This window comes from Kryptolebias marmoratus, linkage group LG12, assembly GCF_001649575.2.
Source record: "Kryptolebias marmoratus isolate JLee-2015 linkage group LG12, ASM164957v2, whole genome shotgun sequence".
Taxonomy (NCBI): Eukaryota; Metazoa; Chordata; class Actinopteri; order Cyprinodontiformes; family Rivulidae; genus Kryptolebias; species Kryptolebias marmoratus.
In genome coordinates, this window is record NC_051441.1 from 11460774 (window position 1) to 11488223 (window position 27450).

Sequence of the window (27450 nt, forward strand, 5' to 3'; positions counted from 1 at the left end):
CAGCTGTGGTGCATTTCAAAGCTTGGAAAAGCAAATAATACCGTTAAGGTAACAGACCTGTTTTCTGTACATCAGTTATCGCAAATGTAATAATCTGTCCCTCTCAAGGAGCAGCAAATGCTGTTCTTTAATCAACTGAACATGAAATCATAAAACCACAATTCAGTATAGATACAATCTAAAAGGAAACAGATGTTAGAGAAGCTTAAAACTGACAAAAGTACATCAAAGGTTTAAAAAAATAGGATTTATTTGATGTAAACTGTGTTTGGGTACTAGCGTACCTGTAAGGTTGAAGGATGCATTGTGAGTGCACAGCTCAAAGTGGGAACACTGCATCACGGATGGCCTTGGACAAGCAGGGGCACGTTATCAGCCTTTAAAGGGTGCCGCACTTCAGATTTCAGATAAAAAGTTTAAAAACGTGACGACCGTGGCTGAGCTTGACAACGGGAACCAGAATGGGGGAGGAAAAAATACAATGAAGCTGCACAATCCGAGGCAGTAGAAAAAATACAGCATACAGCAAAATGAGGACAATAATGGCCTGCGTTTGTATTGTCAAAAAAGACATTTGCAAGTGCTTGGGTCAAATGTTCAAAATAATTAGATACGGGTTCAGAAATTAGCCACCATGTTGAAGTTAATCAACAAAACACAAGTGCAAGGTGGAACTAATTCTCATATGTATTCAATATTTTACTCATATTTATCTTTATGTGTCCATCAACCTTAGAAACACTTTGGCTTTAGGTTCATAATTAATCTTTTCACACATGAAGCTCTTAAAAAAGTCAGTTCAGTGTTAGCACCCTCTTTGATCATACAATTACAGTCTGAATCTCCACCTCCTCTGGGGATGTGATGACATATTCCTCCTCCATCGCTTCCTCTGTGGTAACCATGGTAACGGTCCCCTCTGCCTCCTCCACGGTACCTGCCGTGGCCAGCAGCGTGCCGTCGCTGATGGCCGAGGCGAGCGTCATGGCCACCTGCTCCGTTAGGCTCTCCGGCGTCGCGATGGTGATGGTGTCGCCGCAGTCGGAGATGGATGTCCCCTCCTCGTCCGCCGCCACGTTTCGCACAATGATCTGGTGGCTGCCCGTGCCGTGGGACTGGCTGACGATTTGCTGCACCACTTTCATGATCTGGTTTCCCACCTTGAAGGAAGAGGTTTGACAGAATGTTAGGGGTGGACTTGAGAGAAACGAGTCCTTCGGTGCCACACATTGTTCAGCAAACAGGATTATGCTCTCCTATGTGCTCCACATGCGAGCATACTGACCTCATTTTGTCCATCTTGAATGAGCGTAACTTCCTCCTGCATTTCCTCCTCTGTTTGAGTCTGGAGGATATAGGAAAAGCAAAGGAGTGGCATTTTAAATTTAATTTTTCATGTAAATCCATGTGGACTGAACAGATTCTCGGAAGAAAAAAAAAAAACAGTTAAAATGCTGTCAGGATTAAATGAGGCAATGAATAATTAAGGTTCCTCCTGCCAGGATGTTTGAGGCCAATTACAAAACTTTAGATTTCTGGAAGAAGGGTAGAGATTACGGGGTTATTTGAATTAAATGTAACGTCGACTAATTGAACTATTCTAAACACACTTGTATGCTGTTTAACAAACTCAGACTTAAGTGTCATAATTTGACAAGAGCATCACATTCTTCTCTCAAACCACAGCTGACCTGATTTCAACAACAAAGTTTTTACCACTGTCTGCAGAATCAGGCTTGCAGCATTTAGTAAAAACATGCAGATATTTAGTCTGCCAGATGTTTTGGGAAAGTTTTATTCAAACTTCCGGTCGACTCTAAATAACATACACTGGATACGTCACCAGAAGCGGGACACTAGTACTTCAAAAACTACAGAAAGCTGGGTCGGGCCAATAAATTATGACAAATAAAAATGAAAGCCACCTAATGGCAACATTGAAATTATATTTTCGGTCTGACTGTGCCCTGACCTTGATAATATACTCCTGTGTGTCTGCCACCACTGAGGAGAACTCGACCAACACGGCGTGAGGATCCTCTGAGACGACAGCAGCTGTGGTGAGACCGTCCACTGAGGCCTGCTCCTCCGTTACAGCATCTTGTTGCTCACTGGAACTTTCTTTCTGGCAGCCTCCTGGTGTAAAAAAAACCACATGCATCAATTCAGCACATATAAAATACACGATTCCTCTCCCCCCTCAGTCCATCCCACTGACCTTTAGCTCGCATGTGTCGGTTGAGAGTCCCGTGCTCGGCGAAGCCTCGTCCGCACTTTGAGCACTTAAAGGGCTTCTCTCCAGTGTGATGGCGCAAGTGTCGCACCAGAGAGCCTTTCTCTCGGAAGCCTCTGAAGCAGAACTCGCACACATAAGGTTTTTCATCGAAATGAGTCCGCAGGTGAACTTGTAAGGCATTCTGAGGCAAAATAAAGAGAAATGTTAAAAACTGTCAGGGCCATTATCTTTCACATCTGAAATTTTTCTGGGGGGGTTATTTAAACCAGAATCACCTTGGTTTTGTAACCTTTGTTGCATCTGCTACAGTGGTACGGTCTTTCATCGGAGTGGGCTCTCATGTGTTCACGCACGTGTCCGATGGTTTTATACAGCTTGCCGCACTCGCCACACTTGTACCGCCTCTCGCTGACGTGGACTTCCATGTGTTTCTTCAGCAGGTAACCAGTTAGAAACTCCTTTTGACACAGCGTGCACTTAAAGGGCTTATAACCTGCGCAAAGGAGAACAGATAAACTAAATATATTTATAATGCTGAATGAAAATCTATAAAGTTCTTGTAGATTAATTAGGTGCTTTCCATTTGTTATAATAAGGACCGGTCAGTCAGTCCAGTAAATGCTACAATAAAGAGGAATATGTGAGGCAGGTGTACAGGAATGGAAAGAGTTTCATCAGTTCTCAGTTTGGACTTACCTAAATGACCTTTGACATGAAAACGGAAATAATTCAAGCCCTTAAACGACCGGTTACAGTACGGACACGTGTACAACTTTGAGGAGGCCCGATCATCACCTGACTCCTGCCAAAAAGTAAAGAGTTTTATGTTTCAGGGCAGACAGAATTTGTCTAAAATTACTTTTTAAGACAATATTATGTTTCGTCGGTCAGCCCCAGGTCTTCTTCATGTACCTCCTCCAGCTCTGCCAGCTCTTCTTTAACTTGGATCTCAATGACGTTCTGATCGGCGTCAGGATGGTCAGAAACGACTTTATCCATCTGCTCAGTCGTCTGCGAGTCCTCTTCCTCCTCCTCCGCTTCCTCCACCACTGTCTCCTCCGTCCCTAGAGCAATGCCAGAGTTGATGATGGCCTGACAGATGAGATTGTCACCTGCGGCGGCGGCGGCGGCGGCAAGAGCCTCCGCCTGAGACTGCTCGACCACCACCTGATCGGGCCAAAGAAACGGGTTAAAGCAACACTCCGGAAGGAAATGAAGAGCGGGACCTGAATCATACAGCCTCACCTGTTGCTCCTGCGTTGTTCCGTCCACCTCCACCGTGAAGTGAACCTGACGCAGGACCTCCTGGGAAGCAGCATCGACCACGCTAACGACGGCGGTCTGAGCCACCATGTCCTGCTCCTCAGGCTGCTCCTCCACAACCACCACCTCCTGCTGCTGGGCTCCTGCGGCTCGATCTGAACCGACGCCTGAATATTCGGCACAGACTTCAATTTAAATTGGTGAAATAAATCCAGCATCGATTAAACAAAACCGCAACCATTTAAAACATTTAGAACCGAACCTTTTTGCACGCCATCCTTCCTGACCAATATTTCTTTGTACTGGACAAAACGAATCTTCTCGGTGCAGGGAGTCAGAGCTTTCAGGTGTCTGGTGAGAGCTCCAGATTCTCTGAAGGACTGGCCACACAGGGTGCATCGATACGGACGCTCATCTGCAAGAAGGCAGGAAAAACACCAGATTGAGTCCAAGTAAACAGTGCTGTGTGACGCCGGCTTATTCTCGCACCGGTGTGCCGGCGGTTGTGGCGTATCAGGGAGCCTTTGGTGCGAAACGAGGTCGAACAAAGTTCACAGGAGAAGTTCTTCTGGTCGCTGTGAGTCTTCATGTGAGTCCTCAAGATGTTGGTCTGTGGGGAATAATACAAACCATCAGGAACAGCCACAGCTGAGTGGCTCGCATCTTTGAACCGAATGCACAAAATCAACGTGTCGGCTCACAGTTTTAAACGTCTTTTCACAGAGGTGGCAAATGTAGCGTCCCTCCTGATTGACTTTGTACGCCGGCCTGCCACTCTCAGCGCCATCGGAGGCGACCCCTACGCTTTGATCGGACTGCGCCACGACTTTAACCGAGGCGATTTTCTTCCTGCGGCCTCGTCCCAACAGACCACTGCTTTCATCTGGGTCAAAACAGACAAAACAATATCAATAAATGAATGTGCATAAAGACCAGATTACTGTGAAAGCAAAATACTAAAAAATAAAGTCATTTTTGTGAAATATTTCATGTCTAATATTTACAAGAACGCTGTCAGAGTGGCAAATTAAAAAACTGAAAATTCCAACTTTAAAGAATATCAACCTTTGTTTTATATTGATTGTGATTAAGGTGAATGAATAAATAGAGAAATAAACACAAACACTTGTTTTCCACCTTACTCAATCCACAGAAAACCTGTCCTCTCAGATTTTTTTTAACAGTGACAGTTTCATTTTGTATCGTACATTTTATAATGTTCATTTCAATAGTGCGTCTGTTGATTCACACCATTGTTTTGCGTTTGTTTTTTGCAGTTTAACCACTTCTGCACACTTTGTGTTAATTCAGCCATTCATACGCAAAATGCTCATTCGTGAGAAGGGTGCTCTGACTTTTGTTTTTTTGTAACTTTTATTCTTTTTAAAAATATTTTCTTCACAGAACGGTTCCTTGCACGCTTCCTCCAATTTTACCTTCTGACGCTGCTTTTAGTTTCCAGCAAACGTTCTGCTACTCTTTGCTTTTAGCTATCCTTTTGATACTTTCAGCTTCTGGGTATCTTTTTGCCACTTTAAGATTTTAGCTTCTAGCTATTGATTTGCTAACTTTAGCTCTTATCTAGCATTTTACTCCTTTTAGTTGCTACTTTTAGCTAGCATTTCGCTCCTTTCTACTTTTTAGCTTGCCCTTTTCTATGTTTAGCTTCTAGCTACTGTGTTGACAATTGTAGCTTACAGCTAGCGTTGTGCTACTTCTGGCTTTTAGCTCGTGTTTTGTTCCTTTCAGCTGGTGTTCTGTTTATTTCAGCTTAAACAGCTCAGTTTCAGCTTCTCCTGCAAACTTCAGCACCCTTTCATATCTCAGCGTTCACGCAGCGTTTTCACAGAAAAAGCTGTTTCTAGTTCAGTTATTTATTTTGTGTGTATTTTACAAATGTGCACGTTTACTTATTCTGTGTGTGCCAAGTGTGTCGTGTTGGAGCTTGTGATTCAAGACAAATGTTGTGCTTTAGTAGATGATAAATTAATATAGCAAGACACGTCGTTGTTTCTCCACAGTGCTCCTGCATGTTGAGGACTAGTAGAGAAAGGTGAGAAAAGAGCTGTGATATGAGGGCTGTTGACCCACCATCTGTGCTCCTCTCAGGTTTATCTGGGGAAGCACTTCCGGCTGTTTTCACCTCCGAGGAATAACTTCCATTGGCTGCAGAGGTCTGGAAATTAAAAATTAAAATTAAAGCACCTTTGCACTGTGCCACTTCTATAAATAAAAAAAGGAAAGCCCTCACACATTGAGGTCGGCATCTTGTCCGGCATTTCGTGCCTCCACACGCCTGCAGCTGTGTTGCAGTTTGTGCTGGATGAAAGCCTCGAGGGTGGAGAACTCCAACTGACAGCGTCCGCACTTGTGCACATCATCTAAAAACAAACAAACAAATAAACAAAAACACACACAAACCCAATCAGACTGAACCTAAATTCATTAACACACATCAGTCCGAGCCCCGAGCTGACAACAGTCCGGTGTAAGCCGTCCTAACACCACCTACTGTCGCCACTTCCAGCCTGACTCAAACGCACAGCAACAAACAAGCTAATGTCACTTTTAGCTGCTAGCTTCATTTCAGCACGGAGGAAGTGAGCGCGGCCCAAACTCGGACACGGACAGCGGGGTTCGGGCTCGTCTGGTGCCGCCGGAGGACCAACCTTCGTCTCCCAGTGTTGTCTGGATGGTGATGGTCTCGCTACCGTCCTTCTCTGGTTCTGCCGTATGATTATTTTCCACATTCATGTCGTTTGAATTCTCCGTCTCTGTCGCAACGCTGCAGCGGGGAGGGGAGGGACAACATGGCGGATTTACGACCCCGTAGTCATAACAACAAAGGCGGCGCTGGCACGCGGAGAAACGTAACATCTCATTTTAGCTCCTGTAATTCACTCGGTTACATATTAATTTCTGATCATTTGTTGTTCCTTTAAATTACTAAATTAGGCAGCACTGTGTTGCTCAGTTTTCCTAAACATTTGTAATAAATTAGACTTTAAATTCATCAAGAAAATGTATAAAGACATTTTAATTGACAGTCTGACAGCTTCTTCTTGTTTATATTTTGCAGGAATGTTTAAAAAATAAGAGACTTTAGTCGTCTGAGCTAAAAGCTTTACGCCAAGTCGCTTTATCATATAATAGAAAGGCTCCTCAAAGCAGAAATCCAAAATTCAGTTCTTCTTAGTCAAAAGAAACATTTATTATATATTACAACTGTAGCTCGTCATAAGCTAAACTTTAAATATTTAATAAAATATAATAATCTAAACTAAAATTAGGTTATTAGGAATATTCAGTTGTAAAAATAGTTTAAAGCAATTTCAGACATCCATAATTAGGACAATGATTCATAATGTAATTGCAAAAATTTACAGAGACATTTTGGCATATTGGTTAACAACAACAACAACAAAATAATAATTATGACTCATCTACTGTATGAATAGGAAAAGAAACATCTTTTATTTTTTATGATAAATGACAGACTAGCCTTTAAATGTAAAACATGTCAAAAGAATAAATAAATACACTTTTTTCCTGCTACAATAATTAATGAGGAGATCTATGAAAGAATTTTACTGGTAGGAATGGTGTTTTAGATAAATTTGTTTAATTTGGAGCCAGTTGAAATGTCATTTTGACTAAAATTAATGTTAATTTCGGTGTTCATAAAAATATATGGTGGTTTGATTATATGGTAGAACGGACTGCCATACTTTTACGACAAGAGAGTAAACAACAACTTGACGGCAGGAAAAATGGCGTCTCGCTTCAGCGGCGTCCTGCAGCTAACAGATCTGGACGATTTTATCACTCCTTCTCAGGTCAGTTATTGAAGCTACTGTGAAAAGATTTCATATAAGATTTATTTCAGGAAAAGGAAGCTGAAATCACGAACAATTATACCGCTTTTTAGAAACTATTTAGGACAAAACGGGAAAACCGTGTCGGAGTAGCTAGCACACTTCAGGCTGTCCTTAGCTTCTCCCGACTGATGTGTGACAAACTTCCCTTAAATTAAAGAAAAATTAATCTCTCTTGACTGAAACACAATACAAATTACGTTATTTGGTCACAAGTTGTTAAATATTGCTTTTTAAAAACACGACACGCTACTTTTCTCGCGGTAGCGCTGACGTAATTACATTGAAATAGTGTCGAGTAATTTTACCTACAAAATATGTTTTTTAAACTTAAATGAAACATAACAACTTAGCATTAGTTAAAAAAAAATAAAAATAAAAAATTGTTTTAAAGTGTAACTTAAAAATAATTAAATGCACACTTAGGACAAGTTTTAATTAGTTCCTCCGACATGATTTAAAGTAGTCCTAAATTAGTGACCTAAATTAACCAATAAAAATCTATTTTATTACATTAAAGAGACACGTGATGAGAGCTGTTTGGGAGCATCAGATCTGCTGTTATACTGTATATACAAAAAACATGAGATATATAGTGACAAAAAGGAAGTCAGCAGATATCTTAAGATATAAAAGAAGAGTTAATTAAATTCCTTACCTACTTAATACCTTAATACTCAATATATTTCCTTGGTTATTCTTTCTTTTTTGCTCCTTACTCAGATTTCTCTGATGTTTTTTCTATCTGATTATGTATCTCGTCTGTAAAAATAAAAAAGAATGTCACCCGTTTTTTGTTTGGTTTAGATATTTGGGGTTTGTGTTTCAGGAATGTGTAAAACCAGTCAAAGTAGAGAAGAAACAAGGAAAATCTGTGGCCAGAATACAGATAGAAGATGATGGCAGCTATGTGCAAGTCAACCAGGTGGGTTTAAATGCTCAAACCGGAATCTGTTTGTGATTTATTTGACTTTTGTTGCATCACTCTGAAATAGTCCCACTCTGTATTTGAAGGATGGTGGAAAACAGAAGCTGGAGAGAGCAAAGATCACACTGAATGACTGCTTGGCCTGCAGTGGCTGCATCACTTCGGCTGAGAGTGTCCTCATCACGCAGCAGAGTCACGAGGAGCTTCTAAAAGTCCTGCGTAACAACAAGGTAGAAGAGCGTCACAGAGCCTCTGTGTTACGTTTTGTTTTGCAGCTTTTGTAGTCAGGATTCAGTGGGTTATTGTACTCAAATAGGCATCATTTGGGGATCCCATACAGGTCAATGAGAGAGAAAAGAAGGTTGTAGTTGTGTCCGTATCGCCACAGTCCAGAGCCTCCCTCGCAGCACGTTATAACCTGAGCAGCAGTGAGGCAGGCAGGAGGCTCACCGCTTTCTTCCGGGGCCTGGGTATGTGCTTTTTCCGTTTTTACAAAACCACGCCACTTCCAGGCAGACACACTCTGCTCTAAAGACTATTGCTGGGAATGTTCTTGCAGGGGTTCATCATGTGTTTGACACCGGCTTTAGTCGGACCTTCAGTCTGCTGGAGAATCAGAGAGAGTTCGTGGAACGTTTCCGGCGGAGGGAACAGGACAGCAAAGCTCTGCCCATGCTGACATCTGCCTGTCCAGGTATCCAACCAGAGGACAAACCCTCACGAGCACAAAGTGAAATCCTGGAGTGTCTGTACATGTCATTTTCGGTTCTTATAGCATTTTTGTCTAAATATTCAATCTGTGTGTGTGTGTGTTGTTCAGGTTGGATCTGCTACGCTGAGAAGACACACGGGGAGTATATTCTTCCGTACATCAGCACCACTCGCTCCCCGCAGCAGATGATGGGCTCTCTGGTTAAAGGTTATTTTGCAGAACAGCAGGTGTGGTTTGGGTTTGGGTTAAACATGAACAGAGGTGTGTTTAACATTAAGGGACTGCCGAGCTGTATGCTGTGTGTGTTTTTTAGGGCCTGAGTCCACAACAGATCTACCACGTGGCAGTGATGCCTTGCTTTGACAAAAAACTGGAAGCTTCGCGCTCCGACTTCTACATGAGTGAAGCTGAGACCCGAGAGGTGGATTGTGTCATCACTTCAGGTACGGGAGCTGCTCTCCTAAGGCCTTTAGTGCACACGAATTATTGCTCTTAATTATTTATTTGTTTTTCCTGCTGCAGGAGAAGTTGAGAAAATGCTGGAGGAGGAACACGTGTGTCTTGCTGATGTTGAGCCCGTGGGTCTGGATTCATTGTAAGTTCTGTGTACTTTTCCCTTTATTATTGACCAGTCTGTTCACCTAAAACCAGATCATTTCACCCAGGTTCAGCAGCATGTGTGGGGATGAGTTCCTGAGCCACGCCGGGAGTGGCTCCGGGGGTTACCTCCATCATGTGTTTACCTTCGCTGCCAAGCAGCTGTTTGGAGAAGAGGTGAAAGAGCTCACCTACAAAACGCTCAGGTGAGTCTGCCTTCATCAGTCCCATACATGGTAAAGAGTCATCAGACCTCCTGGATCTGTCATGATTGAATCTGTCAAAAGACTGACTGTTTCTGCTTGTTAGTTTTTGTTTTTTTCTACTTGTTGGCCCAGGAACAAAGACTTTCAGGAGGTGAGACTGGAGAAAGACGGCGAGGTCCTCCTGTGCTTTGCCGCGACGTACGGCTTCCGCAACATTCAGAACCTTGTGCAGAAACTCAAGCGGGGAAAGTCGCCTTATCACTTTGTGGAAGTTATGGCCTGTCCGTCAGGTAAAGAACAAAATGCAGCTTTGCAGAGCTGTAACGTGGTCACAACCCGTAGCTTGTCATGTGAAGGAGGCCAATAATACCTGCAGGCTTAGCAGACCGGTAGAATATAAAACAAAAACGAAATGAGGTGGAGGTCACTGTGTTAATGCAGGATTAACCAGGAGGCTGCTCAAGGTCCCGAGAGGGCGAGGGGGGGCTGATTTTATGAGTCCTCTCTGCTCTTCTCCTCCGGGGAATTTCTAAATCCTCATTTTAGCTCAGCTTGTGCGTTGTTCCTGTGATCAGGTCAGAACTAGTAGGATAAAAAGGAGAAAAGAAAACTCACCAAGGACACAAAGGAGAGCCCAGGAGTCGGGATTAAGTGTTAAGCTGCTCACAGGCAGACTTTATTAGAAGGAAAAATAATAAAAGGGCAATAAAACTCAGAAGTTACAGTTTACTTTGCTCTAAAAACTACAATTATAAAAAAACTACTACCTGCATCTATTAAGACTTGCCTCTGTCCAATCTAAGCAAAAATCAGCAACTAAAAGTCCCATTGATTTAAATAACTTGCTAAGATGATAAGAATAAAATAAACACACAAAGGCACATTTTGTTCTCAGACTCTTGTGTCTGTAGTTATCTCCAATCACAGTCTCTCATTGGTCCCAGGACTCCGCGTGTGAAACTCTCCCTCGATGGGGGAGTTTTGTTTCTCACTGATCCAGTCCGGATCTGCTGAGCCGTAAAAGCTGGGAACATCCTCCACATCCAGGGTGTGTTGGGAGAGCGTGAATTAAAACCATGACATGTGTCCCACAGGTTGTCTGAATGGAGGTGGGCAGGTGAAGCCCCCGGCTGCTCAGAGCCAGAAGGAGCTGCTCCTGAAAGTGGAGGAGCTCTACAAGGCAGAGCGCCCCCTGTTGCCAGAAAGTGACACTCGCGTGGCCGAGTTCTATCAGGGCTGGTTGAACAGTTTGGGTCAGAAACGAGCCGAAGAGCTGCTGCACACGAGGTACCATGCTGTGGAGAAAATGACCAACGGGCTCACCATGAAGTGGTGATCGGTGTCTCCGATCAGCAGAGACACCCAGTAAATGTGGACATTTTGTCTTCATGTTTTGATGTACGTCTTTTAAATCACTTTCATCCTGTTTGCCTGATAAAGTCGAAAACCAAATACTAAATGTTTCAGCGCTGAGAACTGTTGCCTCATAAATTGTTTATGAGCTTTAACTGCCTATTTTCTTTATAATTAGTAAATAATTCACTTTTGTCTGGTAGGTTTCTCTGAAAATGTGAGCTGAACTCATGCATAAAATCATTCTTTTTTATTTAAGGATTATGTATCTGTATAAACATACATTTTGACAAATAAACACCATATTTAATTATATTTGTGTGTTTTATAATTAGTCTAAAACAAGAAAAAAAGCATCTGCAGATCATAGATTCAGAGTGATGTTTATTGTATCGTCTCGATGTGCAGTTAGAGGCTCTTCTACAGTTTAAACTTTGACTTCACATTCAGACTCGTTCACTCCAAGTTGGTTTTTTTACCTTTTCTGATACAGTTCAGAATATATTAAACACTTGTTCCAAAAAAATACTTCAAATAAAATTCCTTCAAATAAAAAGTACTTTAGTTTTACATGGTAACTAGACGCACTCGGAGAGCGCAAACCTCCACCAAGGTTACAGAGTCGTTAAAGAACCTCCTTGGCGGAGGTGAATAAATCAGATCTGAAGCTTTTAGGAGCCAAAGAAAAGAAAAGTAACTCAAAAAGGTTTGTACAAAAATCACACGACAGGTTCAATAAAAAAAGACAAAATCGTGCTCTGCAGAGAATGTGGTAATGATGCATTCAAGGAAAGGCTTTTCTCTCAAGCTTTAAAGTGACAGTTCAGATCGTTTAAAATAGGGTTCTGTGGAAAGCGCCATCTAAGACAGGTAAGATATTAGTTGTTCATGACCTTTCCACAGAACCCCTTTTTTTCAGAGCAGACGATCAGTAAACATTCAGAAACAAGCAGCACTGTCCCGGCCTTTTTCTGGGTACATATGGAAGCGGTGTCACGCTGAGCTCACTGTGCGTTTATAACCACCAAAAACCTCCTTTAACCTAAAAGACGCAATAAATGATCCAATCATTCATTCATGACAGCTCAAGAACAAATGATTTGTAGAGCTTAGAAACTGGATTTCAGGGTCTGAGAAGCCCCCACTCCAAGGCCAGCATGGCGTGAGGAGGGAGTCTCTCCTTGGGCTTCTTAAATTTATCCATCTCCCTCCGCAGGACATCCAGCACCTCGACAGGGTCCTTCTTCTCCGTGAACTTCTGCACCGCTTCCTCCCTGCAGCATAGAGGAGATAAGATAATAATAAATAAATAAACAATATAAAATAGAAATTTATAGAAAGAAAATATTCAATCTCCAAATTAAAGCTCAAAAAATTAGCTTCCTTTAGACTTTAAACAAATATTATGTGTAAATAAATGCTGCATTTATTGAACAGTTAAGATGTTTTTAACATCACGTGACGGCTGCTGATTACGTTTCAAACGTCAAAACTCACGAGAGGCGAAGAAATGGGTTGTAATCAAACTCATCCCCTAGGGTGGACGGCACTGTGGGTTTGTCGTCTTCATCTCTTGCCTGAGGAGACAAGGAAGTGTGTGAAGGACTGACGTCTTTCAGCAATAAACAGGACTGGAAACAGTTTATCCAAGAATGTACTCAGTTCATCTGCTTCAGAACGGTCACTGAAGCATGAAATATGCCATAAAACATGAAACCACCAATTCTTTTTGGCCATAATGGATTGATGCTGATAGTTTTGATTTAATTAGTTAATTTCAAACTTTAAAACTTAAGAAAAAAATATTTATATACACATTACATCCATATGGAATAACTGTCGATAACACACACAAAATAAACGCTAGTTTAATAATCGTAATCCAGTGTCAGATAGATAGATAAATAGATAGATAGATAGATAAATAGATAGATAGATTCAAACTGTACTGTGTTGCTGCAATTAGCGACCACACGTCGATTCCTGCCAGAAAGATCTTTTTTCTATCCTTCCAAACAATCTGTCTCCTGAAAAAAAACACCTATAGCTCCATAGACACACTCTGATGGTCATCTTTAGAGTGAAACTGCAGCGTACTAGCTCTTCCAGTGTTATCGCTCTATATATTAAAGCCCTGCCCACACTGGCAGAAGTAGTAATAATAAGTAAAAAGACAGAAACTGTAAGGACTCAGGGAGGTTTTTTGCGGTTTCATGCTCACCCTGGCCCAGCTCAGCATCTCTTTAGCCTTATTATTCTCTGGCTCCACCAGCACGGCAAACTTCATGTTCTTGATGGTGCACTCGTGTCCACAGAACACCTTCTGCAAAGGAAGGACCCATTTTAAAACGCCTCTCACATGATGACCACAGCTTTAATCCTCTGGGCTTTCAGAAGACGGCTGTTCTGAATGACGACGAGAGGGAAAAGCAGTTCCTTCGTCGTACTGTAAGTGTGATTAGTGTCGCCGTGACTCAGTTTTACGTGTCTTTATTTCTTCACGCCACTAACCGTCTCCGGAGGAAGGGTGCCAAGCACCTGGGTAAGGTTGTGGTGCATCTGGTTTGCGGAACCCTCAAAGAAACGCCCACATCCACCGATGAACATTGTGTCCCCTGGCGACCGAAACAAAGATTAAGGCACTGCCGACGGGGCGCGGGCTAGGATTTCACACCTGATATCACGCAGCGTTTAATTATTGATCAACGCCGTTTGAATCAAAACACTTCAGGCGCTGAAATCTGACCAGCTGTCTACGTTTACAGACCTGTGAACACGGCGGGGTCATCGGTGCACTCATCCTCCCAAATGTAGAAGCACGTGTCGCCAGAGGTGTGGCAGGGAGTGGACAGACACCTCACGTTGATGGAGCCAAACTGCAGATGGACCAAAACAAAAAGGGCAAAAGTTAAGACTTTAACTAATATGTGATGCCATAATAAAAGTGTCTTATTCTTGGTTACTTTCAGCTCCTGATTATCGGTGACTTTATCTGTCAGCCCCTCGATCCGGTCGTCTCTGCCGTACACCTTCAAGTGGGGGAGTTCCTTCCGCAGAGCCTCATTCCCGCGAGCGTGGTCCCTGCAACGGACAGCAGCTAAACGTCTGCGTTTTACTTCAGCTTCTTTTTTAAACAATCGCTCTTACCAGTGGTGGTGTGTTGTGAGGACAGCGGCGAGAGTCAAGTCTTCTCTTTTCACTATGTCCAGCAGCTGTTCACGAAACAGAACAAGCAGATCGTTAACAACCTTTGTGTTTCACAGACAGAACACCTTCTGAGTTCTAGCTGTAAATTTTCAGATTTCTAACTCAATGTTTGGGTCCTGTATTATATTTACTGAGAATCTGCCCCAAACACAAAGTAAAAAACACACTCCAAAGAGAAAACAGTAGATGGCGCTTCAACTAAAGATTAAAAAAAGAACATTTGAGCACACACCTGTGGGTTCTCAGTCAGCTGCTAACAGACTAAGATAAATATGGTTCAAACCTTTAACTCAAGTCCTGTCGTTATGAAAGAGAAGGTTCACATTATGGTTATTATGTTCATTTTTATTATATAAAAATATTGTGAAAAACACTTTGATTGTTAAAGCCATTTATTTATTTTAATTTAGTTTCATGTTTTTATGTTCTAATGAAAACAAGAAAGTCAAGAGTTTGGAAACATGTTCTTTTTGTGCACTTTTATTCAGACCAAGAAGCAGATTCCATACTTTTCCATAATTGTCAAAACTGTGTGAGCTTGTCAATTGAGAAAACAACATTTTCTACAGTATTTTCCACCTTAATGTGTCTTAATCTTCTAAATTTGTCCTTTTTCCCGATTGTTTTTTTTTAAATTTATTACTTGTAGTTTCTTAGTTAATCTCGGTTTCATTGCCTTATGATGCAACGGCAGTGAAAGTGTTATTATTTCCATCCTTTGGGTGTAAATGAACTTCTCTGACCCTGTGAGGAACAGCTGGGTCCACAGCTACAGCCTGTTTGCCCCGCTCTTCTATCACCAGGTACATGTAGTTGTCCTCCAGGATGGAGATCACCTTTACCTTCATGGCACCTGCGCGCGCATGCGCACCGCAGTACGCGACGCTTCAGGAAATCTGTGCATTAACAAACATTGCTCAGCGGATCTGTCGCTTGGAGCAGCAAAATAAAACCACTTCTCACTGCACAAAACGATAACAGAGAGCTAAGAAAAAATACGCAACATGCTCGTTTTGACCGCAGTGGCATTAAGTTAAACACTTTCTGTCGCTTTGACGTGCACAATAAACCTAAACAAATCAACCTTTTTAGGAGACGAGCTGTACCTGAGGGGTACTGTGTCCAGGCAGGAGGTTTATTTCCGCCCAGCTGTGATTTTTTCTCTCTCAAAGTTGTCTAAGATACATTAATGCATTCAGAGCCGGAAGTTGTCCGCAGCAGCGACGAGCTTCGAGCGTCGCATCAGCGCAGACATTTTAATCGAGCCGGAATCGTTCAACCCGGGTCTGTTTCTTTTACTTTTTCCAACACAACAAATATGTCTGCGTACTTTGTCATATGTGAAAAAAATAAAATAAAATAAGTTCAACTCATTGAAGAGATGGGTGCTATGACTTCCGGTTTTTCACATTTTATTCTTTTCAAAATATTTTATCTTTATTTCAAAATATTTTCCACAAATATATATTTTCAATCCTTTCAAAACCTTCAGCATAACTTATTTTTGTCTCCCTAAACTACTTTTAGCTACTTTTCTCCTAGTTTTAGCTAGTCTTTTGCTGTTTTTAGCTTCTAGCTACTGTTTGGTACTTTTAGCTCACATTTTGCTACCTTCGGCTTTTAGATAGCACTCTGACCTTTTTAGTTTCAGCTTCTTCAGCAAATGTCATCAGTTTTAATTCAGCCTTTCATGCTGAGTTTTGGCAGAAAATCCAGTTTCTCTTGTTGATTCCTGATTTATTCAGAAGCTAAGTGTTTTATCCAACATGTGGAACTGAAGGTGGATTTATTTACAGATATAATTAATATTTAAGTTGACATTTTCAATGAACAGGTTTTTAATTTTTACAGCTTGTTGCTTTAAATTGCCAACACACACTGTGTTACAAATTATGAAATACAAAAATGAGTTTTAATCAAGTAAAAGCAGACTTCTTTTTCATTTTCTTATAACAGATGAGTTTTATTGATTGTATGATTGTTTTACAAGCACAACAGGTTTAATAACAACTCAAAATTAAAAACTCAGGGATGCTGTATTTTACTGAAACACGGTTTTTAGGCAAAAAATGGAAGCAAATGGTGTGATGAGACATTCACGGTCAGAACAGGACACGGATATAAATCTTTACAGAATAAGAAATTACTACTTATTAACAAATCTATTCACAGAAATTGTACACGTTTACCAGTTCCTGAACGGCCGGCGCATCCATATATTAACACATCGGACTAAATAGACTCTCAAAACATTTACAAATTATTAATATTATCATTATTTCCCTTAAAGCGTTCAACTCATGGCCATATATTCCTTAAAACTTTCACTTCAGCCTAACAAATCAAATAAAACAGACCGACGTAAATGATTAGAGCTTTAATACAAATGGACGTAGTGGTAAAAGTGTGTCCCTCCGCCTCGAACGTCTGTGAGGAGAGGTTCTTCTGTAGAACGTGATGAACGAGCTGCAGTGCTGGGAGCAGTCAAAGTTTACACAAACACATCGGACGTCACTCCTTGGGAACCCGGAAACCATCCTTCTCTTTCCGGAGGTTTCTCATGGTCTCCACTGGTTCTGTCTGCTTCACGTGGTCTTGAACAGACTTCTCTCTAGATATAAGACATGAAGAAGAACACAAGTGAGTCACTTGCTGTAAACGAACTCCCATCCTCCAGGATTCACCGGGCTGTACCTACTTTACTCTCATGAAAGGATTGTATGTAAACTCGTCTGCCAGAGTGGACGGGATAGTTGGCTCCATGTTGCTGCACTTCTCCTGCAGAGACACGAACAACGAGCTGTTGTTGCCCACAAACGTTCAGCTTTTTGACTCACGTTACCGCAGCAACGACGTGTCACTCGGATACCTTCGCCCAGGCCAGCTTCTTCTGGACGACTTCGTTGTCTGGTTCGACGTGGCGTGCGAATTTCAGATTGCTGACGGTGTACTCATGGCCGCAGTAAACGCGCTTTAAGAGAACAACAGGGCGACTTATACACACGGTGGTAAAAATAACACCTATGAAACAGATTCTTCACTGTAATATACAAAGATTCATAGTTTTATATTACTTTCTATCTCGAATATTTTGATGATAGATTTGTGATTTATCTAAAGAAAAGCTGGGCCTTTTTAAAAAGAGGTGTTCTGTGAAGTTGTCATCAGTAATCAATATCTTACCTGCATAAGACGTCACCCAAGAGCCTTATAAATTTGGATTATCAGGCGGAAGTTCTCTCAGGGAGAAAAGCTGAAGGTTAGTCAGATCGAGGCCAAACAAACTCTGACCTTTAATCTAAAAAGATGTTACAGTGGTTCAAGCAAACGCACTTCATAAACCTTTACACCGCTGTCGTTTCTTCCATTAAACACTTAGTTACGTCAGCAATTCAGCAAAAAACAATGGCAGGGTAAAGGTTTATAAAATAGGTTTCTCAAAACTGCTGCCTTGGGACTAACCTGCCTCTGATCAGCTGTTAGCTCGTCTCCCCCTGAGCGAACATCTGACTGATAAGACTCTGAGAGGCTGTTCACACCTGGTTCTTCACGTGTCTTCAGTGACCGGATTGCATTGCGGTAAAGCTGAATACAGGTGTGAACGGCCTCAGCGTGCTCAGAACGATTCTCTCAGATTACCGTTGGTGGTGGTCTGGACCCTTTTTGTTCACATCCACTCGGTAGTCCGAACACAATCTGTTACATCTGTTACACAATCTGTTCGGACTACCGAGTGTGAAGGAGTGAAGGAGCGTGCGTGTTTACCGTTTCAGGAGGAAGACGTCCCAGAATTTCTATCAAGGCTTTGTACATCTGCTCCGCCGTGCCCTCAAAGAACTTCCCACAGCCGGCCACAAACAGCGTATCCCCTGAAAGTGGAAACGTGACAGTGTGTGAGATGTACAGCGTGCCGAGCTGCACGGCTTCAGCTGTTCCGCCCGTGTGAAGCACATACCTGTGAAAACAGCAGGTGGCTCTGAGCTGTTTTCTTTCGTCACGTAGTAACAGATGTGACCAGTCGTGTGACACGGCGTGAACAGGCATTTCACACTCAGTGACCCGAGCTTTAAAAACAAAAAACATATTACAGTCTGAGCCAACATCTTTTTTTTTTTTTTAAGCTTTATGCATATTTATACCGTAGGACAAGTGTAATATCCTCACTTTCAAAGTGTTGGAGTGAGAAACTTTCTTTGTAATGGCATCGACTCTGTCGTCTCCTCCGTAGACCTTCAGCCCTGGCATCAGCTTCACCATCTTCTCATTTCCCCCGGCATGATCCCTGAAAATAACCCACCTGTTACTTCTACAACTAAATCCAGCAGGGACAACGAAAAGAGTTTGTATTCGCTCTTCATCAGGATGCCTGGCGGTTAAACTCTGAACACTGTCGTACAGTGTGCGTTTAGTAGCTGGGGTAAATTTGTTTAATGGTTAAAAACGAAAATGGAGCCTACCAGTGGTGATGGGTGGTCAGAACTGTTGTGAGCTTAACGCCGTGTTTTCTGACAGCTTCCACAACCTGTTAAAAGCCCAAACAAGTCAAACTGGTCGTGGGTCAAAGATAATTAGCAACAACAAAGAGGTTATTTAGGTTGTTGATCAAGCAAGTTGTTTGTTGCAACTTTCATATCTGATCAGCGAACTGATTCTGGTGCCCATAAAACTCAGGATATCATATAAATATTTAGTTACACAGCGTTTATTTCTGTCCAGATACATATTACTTTTTAAATAAGACCCCGGCTGTGACAGGATGAGAGGAGCTCGATCAGGACACGTCGAAAGGTTTGTTCACAACTAGGGCTGACATTGAAGACACATCATCTCCCCAGTGTCAGAGCTCGCAACATTATGGATATAATATATTTATGAAGCACGTAACATGAATCCCTGCTGTCCCGAGAGTCCGTTAATTTAGAAGAACGTGGCTGAAAGGAAGAGCGTTAAGTCCCGGTGACAGCAGGAAAAGAGAGAATTTGTCACTGCAGTTCACCTCGCAGCTGCTTCCTGGGTTAAATATCGTTTTATTATAATATTATTATGAATAATAGCAACAACAAGCAGCATCATAGTGTTACAAACACTCCAAATGTTATTAATTACTACTTCTGTGCTTCATAATAACACAGTATGATAATCACAGACCTTGATTGGCTCCACTGGGTCAACGATAGCTGCTTCTTTGGTGTCTTCATCGATCAGCAGGTACATGTAGTTGTCGCTGAGTGCTGGGAGAAGTTCCACCTTCATGTTGGCTTGTTTCCTCACTGCGCTGTGAAGGAGGGCTGTCTGGGTCTGGACTTCCACAGGTGCTTTTATTGTGAAGGGACAGAAGCAAAAATTCCCCACCTAGCTTTAATTCCTCTAAAATATATCTTATAAAAATATAATATATATAGATATATAAAATATATCTTCCCGCCGCTCGTTACGTCACGAACACCAGGAAACACGGACCGCCTCGACCCTCGAAGTAAACAACCTCCTTCACAAAAACACCTCAGCGACACTTTTTTAATTTAGTAGTTTAAACAACATCCAGACAAGTGCCACTGCGAACTTAGAGGCATAAGCTACAGATATCCTACAAGGCAGGCCAGCTGCGCTCGTTTCAGCCCTCGCCTCAAGACGAGACAAACATAAACAAACACATCGGTCATACGTCAACTGCTGCAGATATAAAGTAGCATGTTAGCATGCCACACATTAGCATGTTAATATAAATAAAAACAGGGCTGCCGTACCAGGTTTTAACGCTGTAGCAGCTCCTATTAGAGTGCGGGCGCTTCCTGCGAGTGACTTCAATAACATCACAGTAACTAACTACAGTCTTATCAGTTTGAGCAAACCAGCAAAGTCGGGTTCTGGTTCAGTTCCGCCTCCGCCCCCCTTTTTAACATTCACCCAGGCCTGACTAATCGAATCCGGAGGAGCAGATCGCGATAAGTTCGGTTAAAAAATATATTTTCTTTATTCTTGCATAAACGGTGACAGTTATAGCATAAATCTTTATTTATATAAAATGTTTGATTTACAGTATTATAATTTTATGTTGATAAATGTGCAAACTGTGAAAATCAAAGTTTTTGATTGGCGGTTTTATGTCCTCCTTGGCTTGCCGTAGGTAAATAATCAGGTCCGGTTAGTGTTCACGGTCAAAGTGTAGATAAACTGGTACTAACTGCTTTATATCAGCTAAAACCACACGAACTCAGACTTTCATGCTTTTTTGTTTAAACAATGGCAGCACGAAACATATCTCGGTTTTGGGAGTGGGGCAGGAAGATTATTTGTGTGGGGAGAAACTACGCAGAGCACGCCAAGGAGCTGAAAAACGCGATTCCCACAGAGCCCGTGCTGTTCCTGAAGCCTCCCTCTGCGTACGTCAGAGAGGGCTCCCCCATCCTGGTGCCTTCCTACACCAGCAGCCTGCACCACGAAGTGGAGCTCGGGGTGGTCATCGGGAAAGGGGGCACGGCCATCCCGCTGTCCGCCGCCATGGAGCACGTGGCGGGCTACGCTCTGTGCCTGGACATGACCGCCCGGGACATCCAGGACGAGTGCAAGTCCAAAGGTCTGCCCTGGACCCTGGCCAAAGCCTTCAACACCTCCTGTCCCGTCAGCGACTTCATCCCCAAGGAGCGCGTGCCCGACCCGGGCCACGTCACGCTGTGGCTGAAGGTGAACGAGCAGCTGCGGCAGAGCGGCTGCACCTCCCAGATGATCTTCTCCATCCCCTACTTGATCAGCTACATCAGCGACTTCATCACCCTGGAGGAGGGGGACCTCATCCTCACGGGGACCCCTAAAGGGGTGTCCGCCGTGCACGAGCACGATGAGCTGCAGGCTGGGATCCAGGACGTCCTGACTATGAGTTTCAGAGTGGACAGGCAGGACCGCTGAGGACGGGCTGAGAGACACCAGCAGGTGGCAGTGCTGAGCCATCACGGCTTCTGCTCGCCTGTTGGATGCATTTACAGACAACACGCTGCTCAGGTGGATCTGGTAGATCTGACCAAACTTAGTTACTGTGAATGTTACCATTTTCCCTCTGAGCTGTCACTGTTTTAATGAGAAGTGAAGGAGGATGTTTTCACGGCTTTGAAATAAAACATTTTAAAATCAAACTATGAATGGAAAAAGGGAGAAACCGTGAGATGAACTCTTCTGATTGTTGAATAAATAAAAACAGAAAGACTTGTATTTTCTGTCAGTGCTGTGTGAAGACTTAGTACTGCATGACTTTGTTGATGTTTGTTGAAGAAGCTGAAACTGAGATGTTAAAGCTAAAAACATCAATTCAGCACCAAAACTCTAAAAAAAAAGCAGAACAGTAGGAAAAAGTTTTTTTAAAGCAGCTACAGTAGCTAAAAACTAAATTTATAAAAACAGCAGCTACAATCTAAATGCAACAGAATAACATCTAAAACAATATAAACAATAGCTAAGATGAGCAAAACCACCAAAACAACAGAAATAAGCTTATTTGTAGCCAACATCTAAAATCAGCTAAATTGTAGCTAAAACCTGAAATTTGCTAAATTATAAGTAAAAGCTACAATTAGCAAAACAGTAGCAAAAAGCTACAAATGAAGCGTAAGAAGACAAAAACAGAGCAGGTGTGCTGAAGCCAAACTGAAGAGATCTGAGTGGGGTTTTTTTTTGTAAATAAAGTTACTGACTGTAGTCTGAAAAATATAAAAGTCATAATCAGGGGTGGAAATTAGCACCCGCCACCGGTCAAATGCGGGTAAATATTTGCAGTGGCGGGTAAATTTGATCAAAACACACGCCACTGCGGCGGGTTGGCAATTTGTCCTCCTGACATATAGGGGGCAGCATTGTGCTCGAGTTGCTGTCGTTACGTCGAGCCCCGTTCCCCCATCAGATACGGTTCCCCTGCGTCTCCGTAAATAATGACCTATCTATTAACAGAATTGTTTAGAGGGGCGAATATTTCTCATTAAAAAAACAAAAAACATCATTCTTTTAAAAATAAAATGTGCTAATAATATCATAATACAGCGGAATAAACACAGTTAAGGAGTTGTTGGTAAATTATTTTTGTCCTGTGTTTTAGAGGGGGAACCGATTATTTCAGACGGCTGAAATATTTGGTTCCCCCTGGTAACTTTTGCAAAAAAAGAACAAATGTCTCCAAACACCGTTAAAGACTTGTTGCTAAATTAACTGGTTGTTGTTGGACAATTAATGATCTAAATAACATTCGGGTCAAATGTTATTTAGATAAAAGCGAAATACCACTTCAGGCGGAGAAAACCCGCATAAAAATATTACAACAGTTCCCTGCAAACCCATATGATGCACTCGATCCACTACAGATTACATGCAGTCTAACACCAATTAGGTGTTGTGATGAGAAGCTATTTTATTTTCTGTTTTTCAAGAGTAGTCGAGGGAAGAACCGAAAGTTTTTCTAATTTTTAATTTCCACCCCTGGTCATAATTAAAAGTCATAGCAAAATATTCCCAAACGAGCTGAACGTTTTGTTGTTTTGCAGCTCAGCTTTGTGAAAAAATGTTGTTAAAATTAGCAATATTGTGTTTTGTTGTGACAGACATTTTTTCCCGTCTAGTGTAGTTCCTGTGAACATTTATTTAAATGAAAACAAAATAAAAGACTTAAAACAAAATTAAAACAAATATTGGCAGCATCATGTTTTCCATCCCTTCTTCAGTTGTTTGGGAGCTACAAAGATCAGCTGCTGTAGTTAGAAATGGGAAATCTTCTGCCATGTTTCTGTTCTGTCCGATAACTCAGATTTCCTTCGTGGATGCAGGCTGTTGAACTGTGCACTGATGGCAGCCAGTTCCTCTCAGTTTTAGCCCCGAGGACACGACGTCTAAGATTTCAGAGAAGAATTTCACATTTTTTGATTTGTCAGACCACAGGGCAGCTTTCCACCTTCTGTCAGTTCATCCTGACTGAGCCCCAGAACTGCGGCCCGTTGTCTCTGGATCTAATTTACGCAGTTATTAAGTTTTAACATTTTTTGTCTTGAACTGGGCTTGCTCGCAGCATGCCGCATCAGAAGGGTCCGTGGGGCTTTTCAGGGCCAAAATGTCAGATTTGAACTCTGCGCTGCTCAAGGGCACAGACATCACCGTCCTCCGAAACCAGTTTTGAAGTGTTGTCACGGCGCAGATTTACACCTGAGCTGTATTACTTACAGATTGTTTCAGTCTTTCTTTTCATTTACAGCAAATGATAAGTCAAGAAAACATCAAACTAGCTTAACTGGGGAATGAAGTCATTCCACACAGAGAGACTTGAGGAATGAAGTGTGTTTTTTATAGTGTTTATTTTAGACTGAAGAAATTAGAGACAACTAAGACTTTTGCACAGCATTGTGTGTACTTTTAATGACAAGCAGTCAGAATGTGTGGTGTGTCTTTCAGACGATGAACACAAACAGAAAAGAGCCGTGTTATGGATGCAGCTGACAGGACAGACGCTTGGCTGGTTTCCTGTGGTTTCAGGCTCAAGTTTGGAAAATATTTTTTGTTGGATTAGCTGAGGTTTGATGAGGTCCCACCCAGACTCCCAGACCAGGATGGAGATAGAAGTGTTTTTTTTGTGTGTGTGTGTGAATCCAGCATCCACACCATTGTTTCCTTGTTTTTTATTTCTTCCCTTTAGCTTTTATTTTATTTTGCAGCCCACACACTTTATTCTACTTTATCCAGTCGTATGAAAACACTCAGCTCATTCAGGAGGTCTCGCTGAAACCTTCGGCTTTTGTGACTTTTATACAAAATATTTAACTTTATTCACAAATATTTTCCAAACAGAAGAATGCTGAGATCACTTCAGTTCCTTCAAAAACATCACAGATTCATAAACACAGACTTCTCCCTCAAATCTGCTTCAGAAAACCTGCTTTATTTTTGCGTTCTTGTGCTACTTTTAGCTTTTACCCACTATTGTGCTACTTTTAGCTAGCATGTTGTGATTTATAGGTTTTAGCCAGCCTTTTGATAGTTTTATTCTTGAGCTAGAATTTAGCTTATTTTAGCTTTTAGCTACTAAACCACTATTTGTAGCTTATACCTAGCCCTTTGCTACTTTTAGCCAACCTTTTGATACTTTTAGATTTTTAGCTTCTAGCTTGTCTTTTAATGCTTTTAGCAAGCGTTTTGCAGCCTTGGGGTTCGTGTTTTTATACTTTTAGATAGCATTTTGATACTTTTAGCTAGTATTCTACTTCTTTAGCTTTAACAACTCAGTTTCAGCTTCTTAAACAAACTTTGGTAAATTCCTTCATCGCTCAACAATACCCTGCAGTTTGTTAAATAAGATGGTTTCTTTTTAGCAATTGTTCTTGTCATTTTGTAGATAATCAACAGTCGTTCCTTCACATTGTTCTGATCTCCGGGATGGAAGCGAAATCAAATTAAATCTGTTTTTAACGTTTTTCCCCCTCCCTCTCCTGGTTCAGTTGCCGTTCTCCCACAGGATTCTCTCTTTTCAAGATCAAACAGAGCCTCCGTCAACCCGTCGCAGGCTGTAACCTGAGCACACATCACCTGCAGGGCATCTTGTCTCCCAAAGCCACAAACTCAGGGGACTCAGAGGTTATATGTGTCCGTCACCGTGCGTTATCTCAGGCCGAGGTAAACCTGAGGTCTGAGAGGAGCTGGTAAGATGGGACGAATGTTCCCAACAAGTGTTGTCTCTTCGTGAGACATGAATCCCACTGTTCCTGTTCTTTGTTGGGCTGAAAGAGTTACACTCTCCCAGGCCGTAACAATGGCTTCAAAGCTCGGCCTCGGCTCTGATTTAACGTTCACCACATTAACCGGCCTGCTGTCATCGGCCAGGAGCCTGAGAAGCTTCTTAAAGGAGGAGGAGGAGGGATTAAACGGAGACCACAGGCTTCCGATCCAATGTACACTAAAAGTGATGTCAGTCGTGTCGTGAAATCGAGCCAGGTGGTAACTGGGCCAAAGAGCGGAGATTTAAAGGAAAACACTCTTTCACACACACACACACACACACACACACACACACACACACACACACACACACACCTCCCTGTATGGCTGCTTGTTATTTACAGCGCTGTCTGCGAGCCTTCTGTGTGAGAGGTCAAATAACAAGAAGGTGCAGGTTTTTCTTCAACTTTAATTTTCATTCCACCCAAAATTTTACAAAACTAAAAAAGACTTCACATAAAGGAAGCACACGAATGAAGTCAACATTTTACTCTAAAACATGCAAAGAATTCAACAGATGGAGAAAGAAACCAGGAATTTTATGTCATTGTACTGTAAGTAACAATTCAACGAAATATTTCAGAATTTTGTGGTCAAACGGGGGAATAAAAGCAAGATAAAACTGAGAATGCTGCGTGCGGATGTATTCACCCAGCTGGATCGAGGTCTGGGTTTGACCGGACCATTCCTGGAGCTTTAACCGGTTCTCCTGAGGCCAGCGGGCCGTCGCTTCAGGTGGGTTTACGCTCACTGTCCTGCAGGAAAGGGAACTTTAGTCTCAGACCTCTGGAAGACTCAAACAGGTTTCCCCTGGTTGCTTTTATTTCCACTTTCAGTCCATTAAATTTGGACTTTAAGGCACTTTATTACCAGCAGCCCATCATAAACACAAAATGTGATTCTTTTTCTTTATCTGAATCCAAGAAAAACATCAAGTATGACAAACTGACACATAAAATAGCATTTTAGCACGAAGAAGGTAAGCACCCTTCAGTTGCTGCATCTCTCAGGATTTATTTCTGTTTCTTAAAGGCACAACTTTCTGTTCAAATGTTTAAATTCTTCCTCTTCAGGCTGGGCTCCTCTTTTGTCCCAAACTTGTCCACTTTCCTCACGTCACACTGTCAGAGTCATGGAAGGTCGGGGCAGAAAAAGGGTTTAAAAGCAGCTAAAATCCAAAAAAAAACTTCAGAAAGTCTGAAGAACCATTGATCAAGTCCACTTTAAATGATTTCAAAAACAGATCTGGTTCCTTTCGAAATAAAAAACATAAAGAAGTTAGAGATTTTAAATGTTTTCACCGTATTTTAAGTCAGGTTGATTGAGTCTTTCTGTGGAGGCAGATGTAATTTAATTAGCAGTCATTAACAACAACGCACATGCTGCATTGTACCGTCCTTAAATGCTGAAAACAAAAACAATCAGAGGGCTTTTCTCTGCGAAGTTTAAGCAGGTTGAAGCGATTAAAGGTCAAACATGTGTGATTGTTTTGCAGCTTGGCGATCGGCGTCCTGCTTGCTTTGCGTGTTCAGAAAGTCTCCGTTCGTGACGCCCGGCTTCGCGTGCTGCTCGGCCTGTCACCAGACGGGCCTGTGGTGTGGCTATTCCAAGAAAACAACCACCAACACTCAGATCCTTCGGAGGGACTGAGTCACAGAGGACGCGTATGACATATACCATCAAAGAGAAACACTCACATGGTAGGAAAATTGATTTAATTGAATTTTGGGGGCAAAGGAGACTGCCTTTGTGCGTGTCAGGGCAGTAACTCTGTGCTCTCGAGGACTACGCCTTCTCTTCTTTCCTATTTGTCTTAAAATGCTCTCAAATGTGGATTTAATCCATTATGATCAGAGATCCAATATGTGGTATGTTTAGAGTTTAAGCTGTAAATTTCCCACAGAATAACAAAGAGGAGTTCTGACAAATGAATAAAGCAGCGAATGAAACACAAGTACATCACTTCTTCTGCAGGTGTGTGTTTTCTGTAAAAGTAGTTGTATTTATTTAATATGAACACTTGGTTCGAGCGTGCTGCATTCCAACATGTGGACACAACCAAGTAAAACCGAGTGCTCTCATAAAAGATTTGACTTTATTGTAATTTTTTTCCAGATGTCTGGCAGCAGCGGTCCAGTTTTTACCTCATAAACCAAGTGCAAGACTGCCTGTAAATTTTTATTCTTGAAGTTTCCCAATCAGGGCCCATTAAGCAGACTGGAGCTGGTGTTTTAGACACCAAAATAGCAGTGGAAGTATGAAAAACTGTTTTATAAAACTGTTAAAATCACTTCCTGCTTTCAGTGAACTACTGTGACCAAAATCTCTCCAAG

General features: G+C 42.0%; 5 protein-coding genes across 6 annotated transcripts; 2 read left to right on the forward strand and 3 right to left on the reverse strand.

Moving 5' to 3' along the window:
- Nucleotides 1–228: 228 nt before the first annotated feature.
- Nucleotides 229–6328, reverse strand: e4f1 (E4F transcription factor 1). Of its 2 annotated transcripts, none has more exons than XM_017421834.3 (14): nucleotides 6169–6328; nucleotides 5753–5880; nucleotides 5591–5675; nucleotides 4201–4382; nucleotides 3989–4109; nucleotides 3762–3914; nucleotides 3482–3666; nucleotides 3149–3403; nucleotides 2933–3038; nucleotides 2512–2729; nucleotides 2219–2417; nucleotides 1973–2136; nucleotides 1286–1345; nucleotides 229–1160 (listed from the first exon to the last, which is right to left on the reverse strand). In XM_017421834.3, exons 1-14 carry the CDS (start codon nucleotides 6251–6253, stop codon nucleotides 822–824), a joined length of 2280 nt encoding a protein of 759 aa, XP_017277323.1. In that variant the 5' UTR covers nucleotides 6254–6328; the 3' UTR covers nucleotides 229–821. The 2 variants fall into 2 exon arrangements, with proteins under 2 accessions (XP_017277323.1, XP_017277322.1); XM_017421833.3 differs by having other exon boundaries at nucleotides 3482–3684.
- Nucleotides 6329–7228: 900 nt separating this feature from the next.
- On the forward strand, nucleotides 7229–11485 carry narfl (nuclear prelamin A recognition factor-like). The gene is made up of 11 exons (XM_017421847.2): nucleotides 7229–7335; nucleotides 8204–8299; nucleotides 8389–8532; nucleotides 8643–8772; nucleotides 8862–8996; nucleotides 9123–9241; nucleotides 9328–9457; nucleotides 9537–9609; nucleotides 9680–9817; nucleotides 9950–10107; nucleotides 10912–11485. The coding sequence occupies exons 1-11, from the start codon at nucleotides 7270–7272 to the stop codon at nucleotides 11151–11153; spliced, it is 1431 nt and encodes a 476-aa protein (XP_017277336.1). The 5' UTR covers nucleotides 7229–7269; the 3' UTR covers nucleotides 11154–11485.
- Nucleotides 11486–11534: 49 nt separating this feature from the next.
- hagh (hydroxyacylglutathione hydrolase) lies at nucleotides 11535–15618 on the reverse strand. The gene is made up of 9 exons (XM_017421863.3): nucleotides 15484–15618; nucleotides 15121–15273; nucleotides 14318–14382; nucleotides 14134–14251; nucleotides 13938–14046; nucleotides 13682–13785; nucleotides 13392–13493; nucleotides 12668–12747; nucleotides 11535–12444 (listed from the first exon to the last, which is right to left on the reverse strand). Exons 2-9 carry the CDS (start codon nucleotides 15223–15225, stop codon nucleotides 12294–12296), a joined length of 834 nt encoding a protein of 277 aa, XP_017277352.1. The 5' UTR covers nucleotides 15226–15273; nucleotides 15484–15618; the 3' UTR covers nucleotides 11535–12293.
- Nucleotides 15619–16312: 694 nt separating this feature from the next.
- LOC108239261 (hydroxyacylglutathione hydrolase, mitochondrial-like) lies at nucleotides 16313–20501 on the reverse strand. The gene is made up of 9 exons (XM_017421862.3): nucleotides 20125–20501; nucleotides 19526–19692; nucleotides 18835–18899; nucleotides 18542–18659; nucleotides 18333–18441; nucleotides 18143–18246; nucleotides 17247–17348; nucleotides 17076–17155; nucleotides 16313–16988 (listed from the first exon to the last, which is right to left on the reverse strand). The coding sequence occupies exons 1-9, from the start codon at nucleotides 20189–20191 to the stop codon at nucleotides 16889–16891; spliced, it is 912 nt and encodes a 303-aa protein (XP_017277351.1). The 5' UTR covers nucleotides 20192–20501; the 3' UTR covers nucleotides 16313–16888.
- fahd1 (fumarylacetoacetate hydrolase domain containing 1) lies at nucleotides 20501–21583 on the forward strand. Its single transcript, XM_017421869.3, has one exon. The coding sequence runs from the start codon at nucleotides 20621–20623 to the stop codon at nucleotides 21281–21283; it is 663 nt and encodes a 220-aa protein (XP_017277358.1). The 5' UTR covers nucleotides 20501–20620; the 3' UTR covers nucleotides 21284–21583.
- The last annotated feature ends 5867 nt before the right edge of the window (nucleotides 21584–27450 follow it).

Coding starts and splice junctions, on each gene's coding strand:
- e4f1 (XM_017421833.3), bottom strand. CDS start 6,253: ATGAATGTGGAAAATAATCATACGGCAGAACCAGAGAAGGACGGTAGC. Junction 2,418..2,511: donor ACAAAGGTTACAAAACCAAG/GTGATTCTGGTT, acceptor ATTTTGCCTCAG/AATGCCTTACAAGTTCACCT. Junction 2,137..2,218: donor CCGACACATGCGAGCTAAAG/GTCAGTGGGATG, acceptor TTTTTACACCAG/GAGGCTGCCAGAAAGAAAGT.
- narfl (XM_017421847.2), top strand. CDS start 7,270: ATGGCGTCTCGCTTCAGCGGCGTCCTGCAGCTAACAGATCTGGACGAT. Junction 7,336..8,203: donor ATTTTATCACTCCTTCTCAG/GTCAGTTATTGA, acceptor TTTGTGTTTCAG/GAATGTGTAAAACCAGTCAA. Junction 8,533..8,642: donor AAGTCCTGCGTAACAACAAG/GTAGAAGAGCGT, acceptor GATCCCATACAG/GTCAATGAGAGAGAAAAGAA.
- hagh (XM_017421863.3), bottom strand. CDS start 15,225: ATGAAGGTAAAGGTGATCTCCATCCTGGAGGACAACTACATGTACCTG. Junction 14,383..15,120: donor ACCCAGCTGTTCCTCACAGG/GTCAGAGAAGTT, acceptor TTTCGTGAACAG/CTGCTGGACATAGTGAAAAG. Junction 14,047..14,133: donor CCGATAATCAGGAGCTGAAA/GTAACCAAGAAT, acceptor GTCCATCTGCAG/TTTGGCTCCATCAACGTGAG.
- LOC108239261 (XM_017421862.3), bottom strand. CDS start 20,191: ATGTTATTGAAGTCACTCGCAGGAAGCGCCCGCACTCTAATAGGAGCT. Junction 19,693..20,124: donor TGCTACAGCGTTAAAACCTG/GTACGGCAGCCC, acceptor TCACAATAAAAG/CACCTGTGGAAGTCCAGACC. Junction 18,442..18,541: donor CTCACTCCAACACTTTGAAA/GTGAGGATATTA, acceptor TTGTTTTTAAAG/CTCGGGTCACTGAGTGTGAA.
- fahd1 (XM_017421869.3), top strand. CDS start 20,621: ATGGCAGCACGAAACATATCTCGGTTTTGGGAGTGGGGCAGGAAGATT.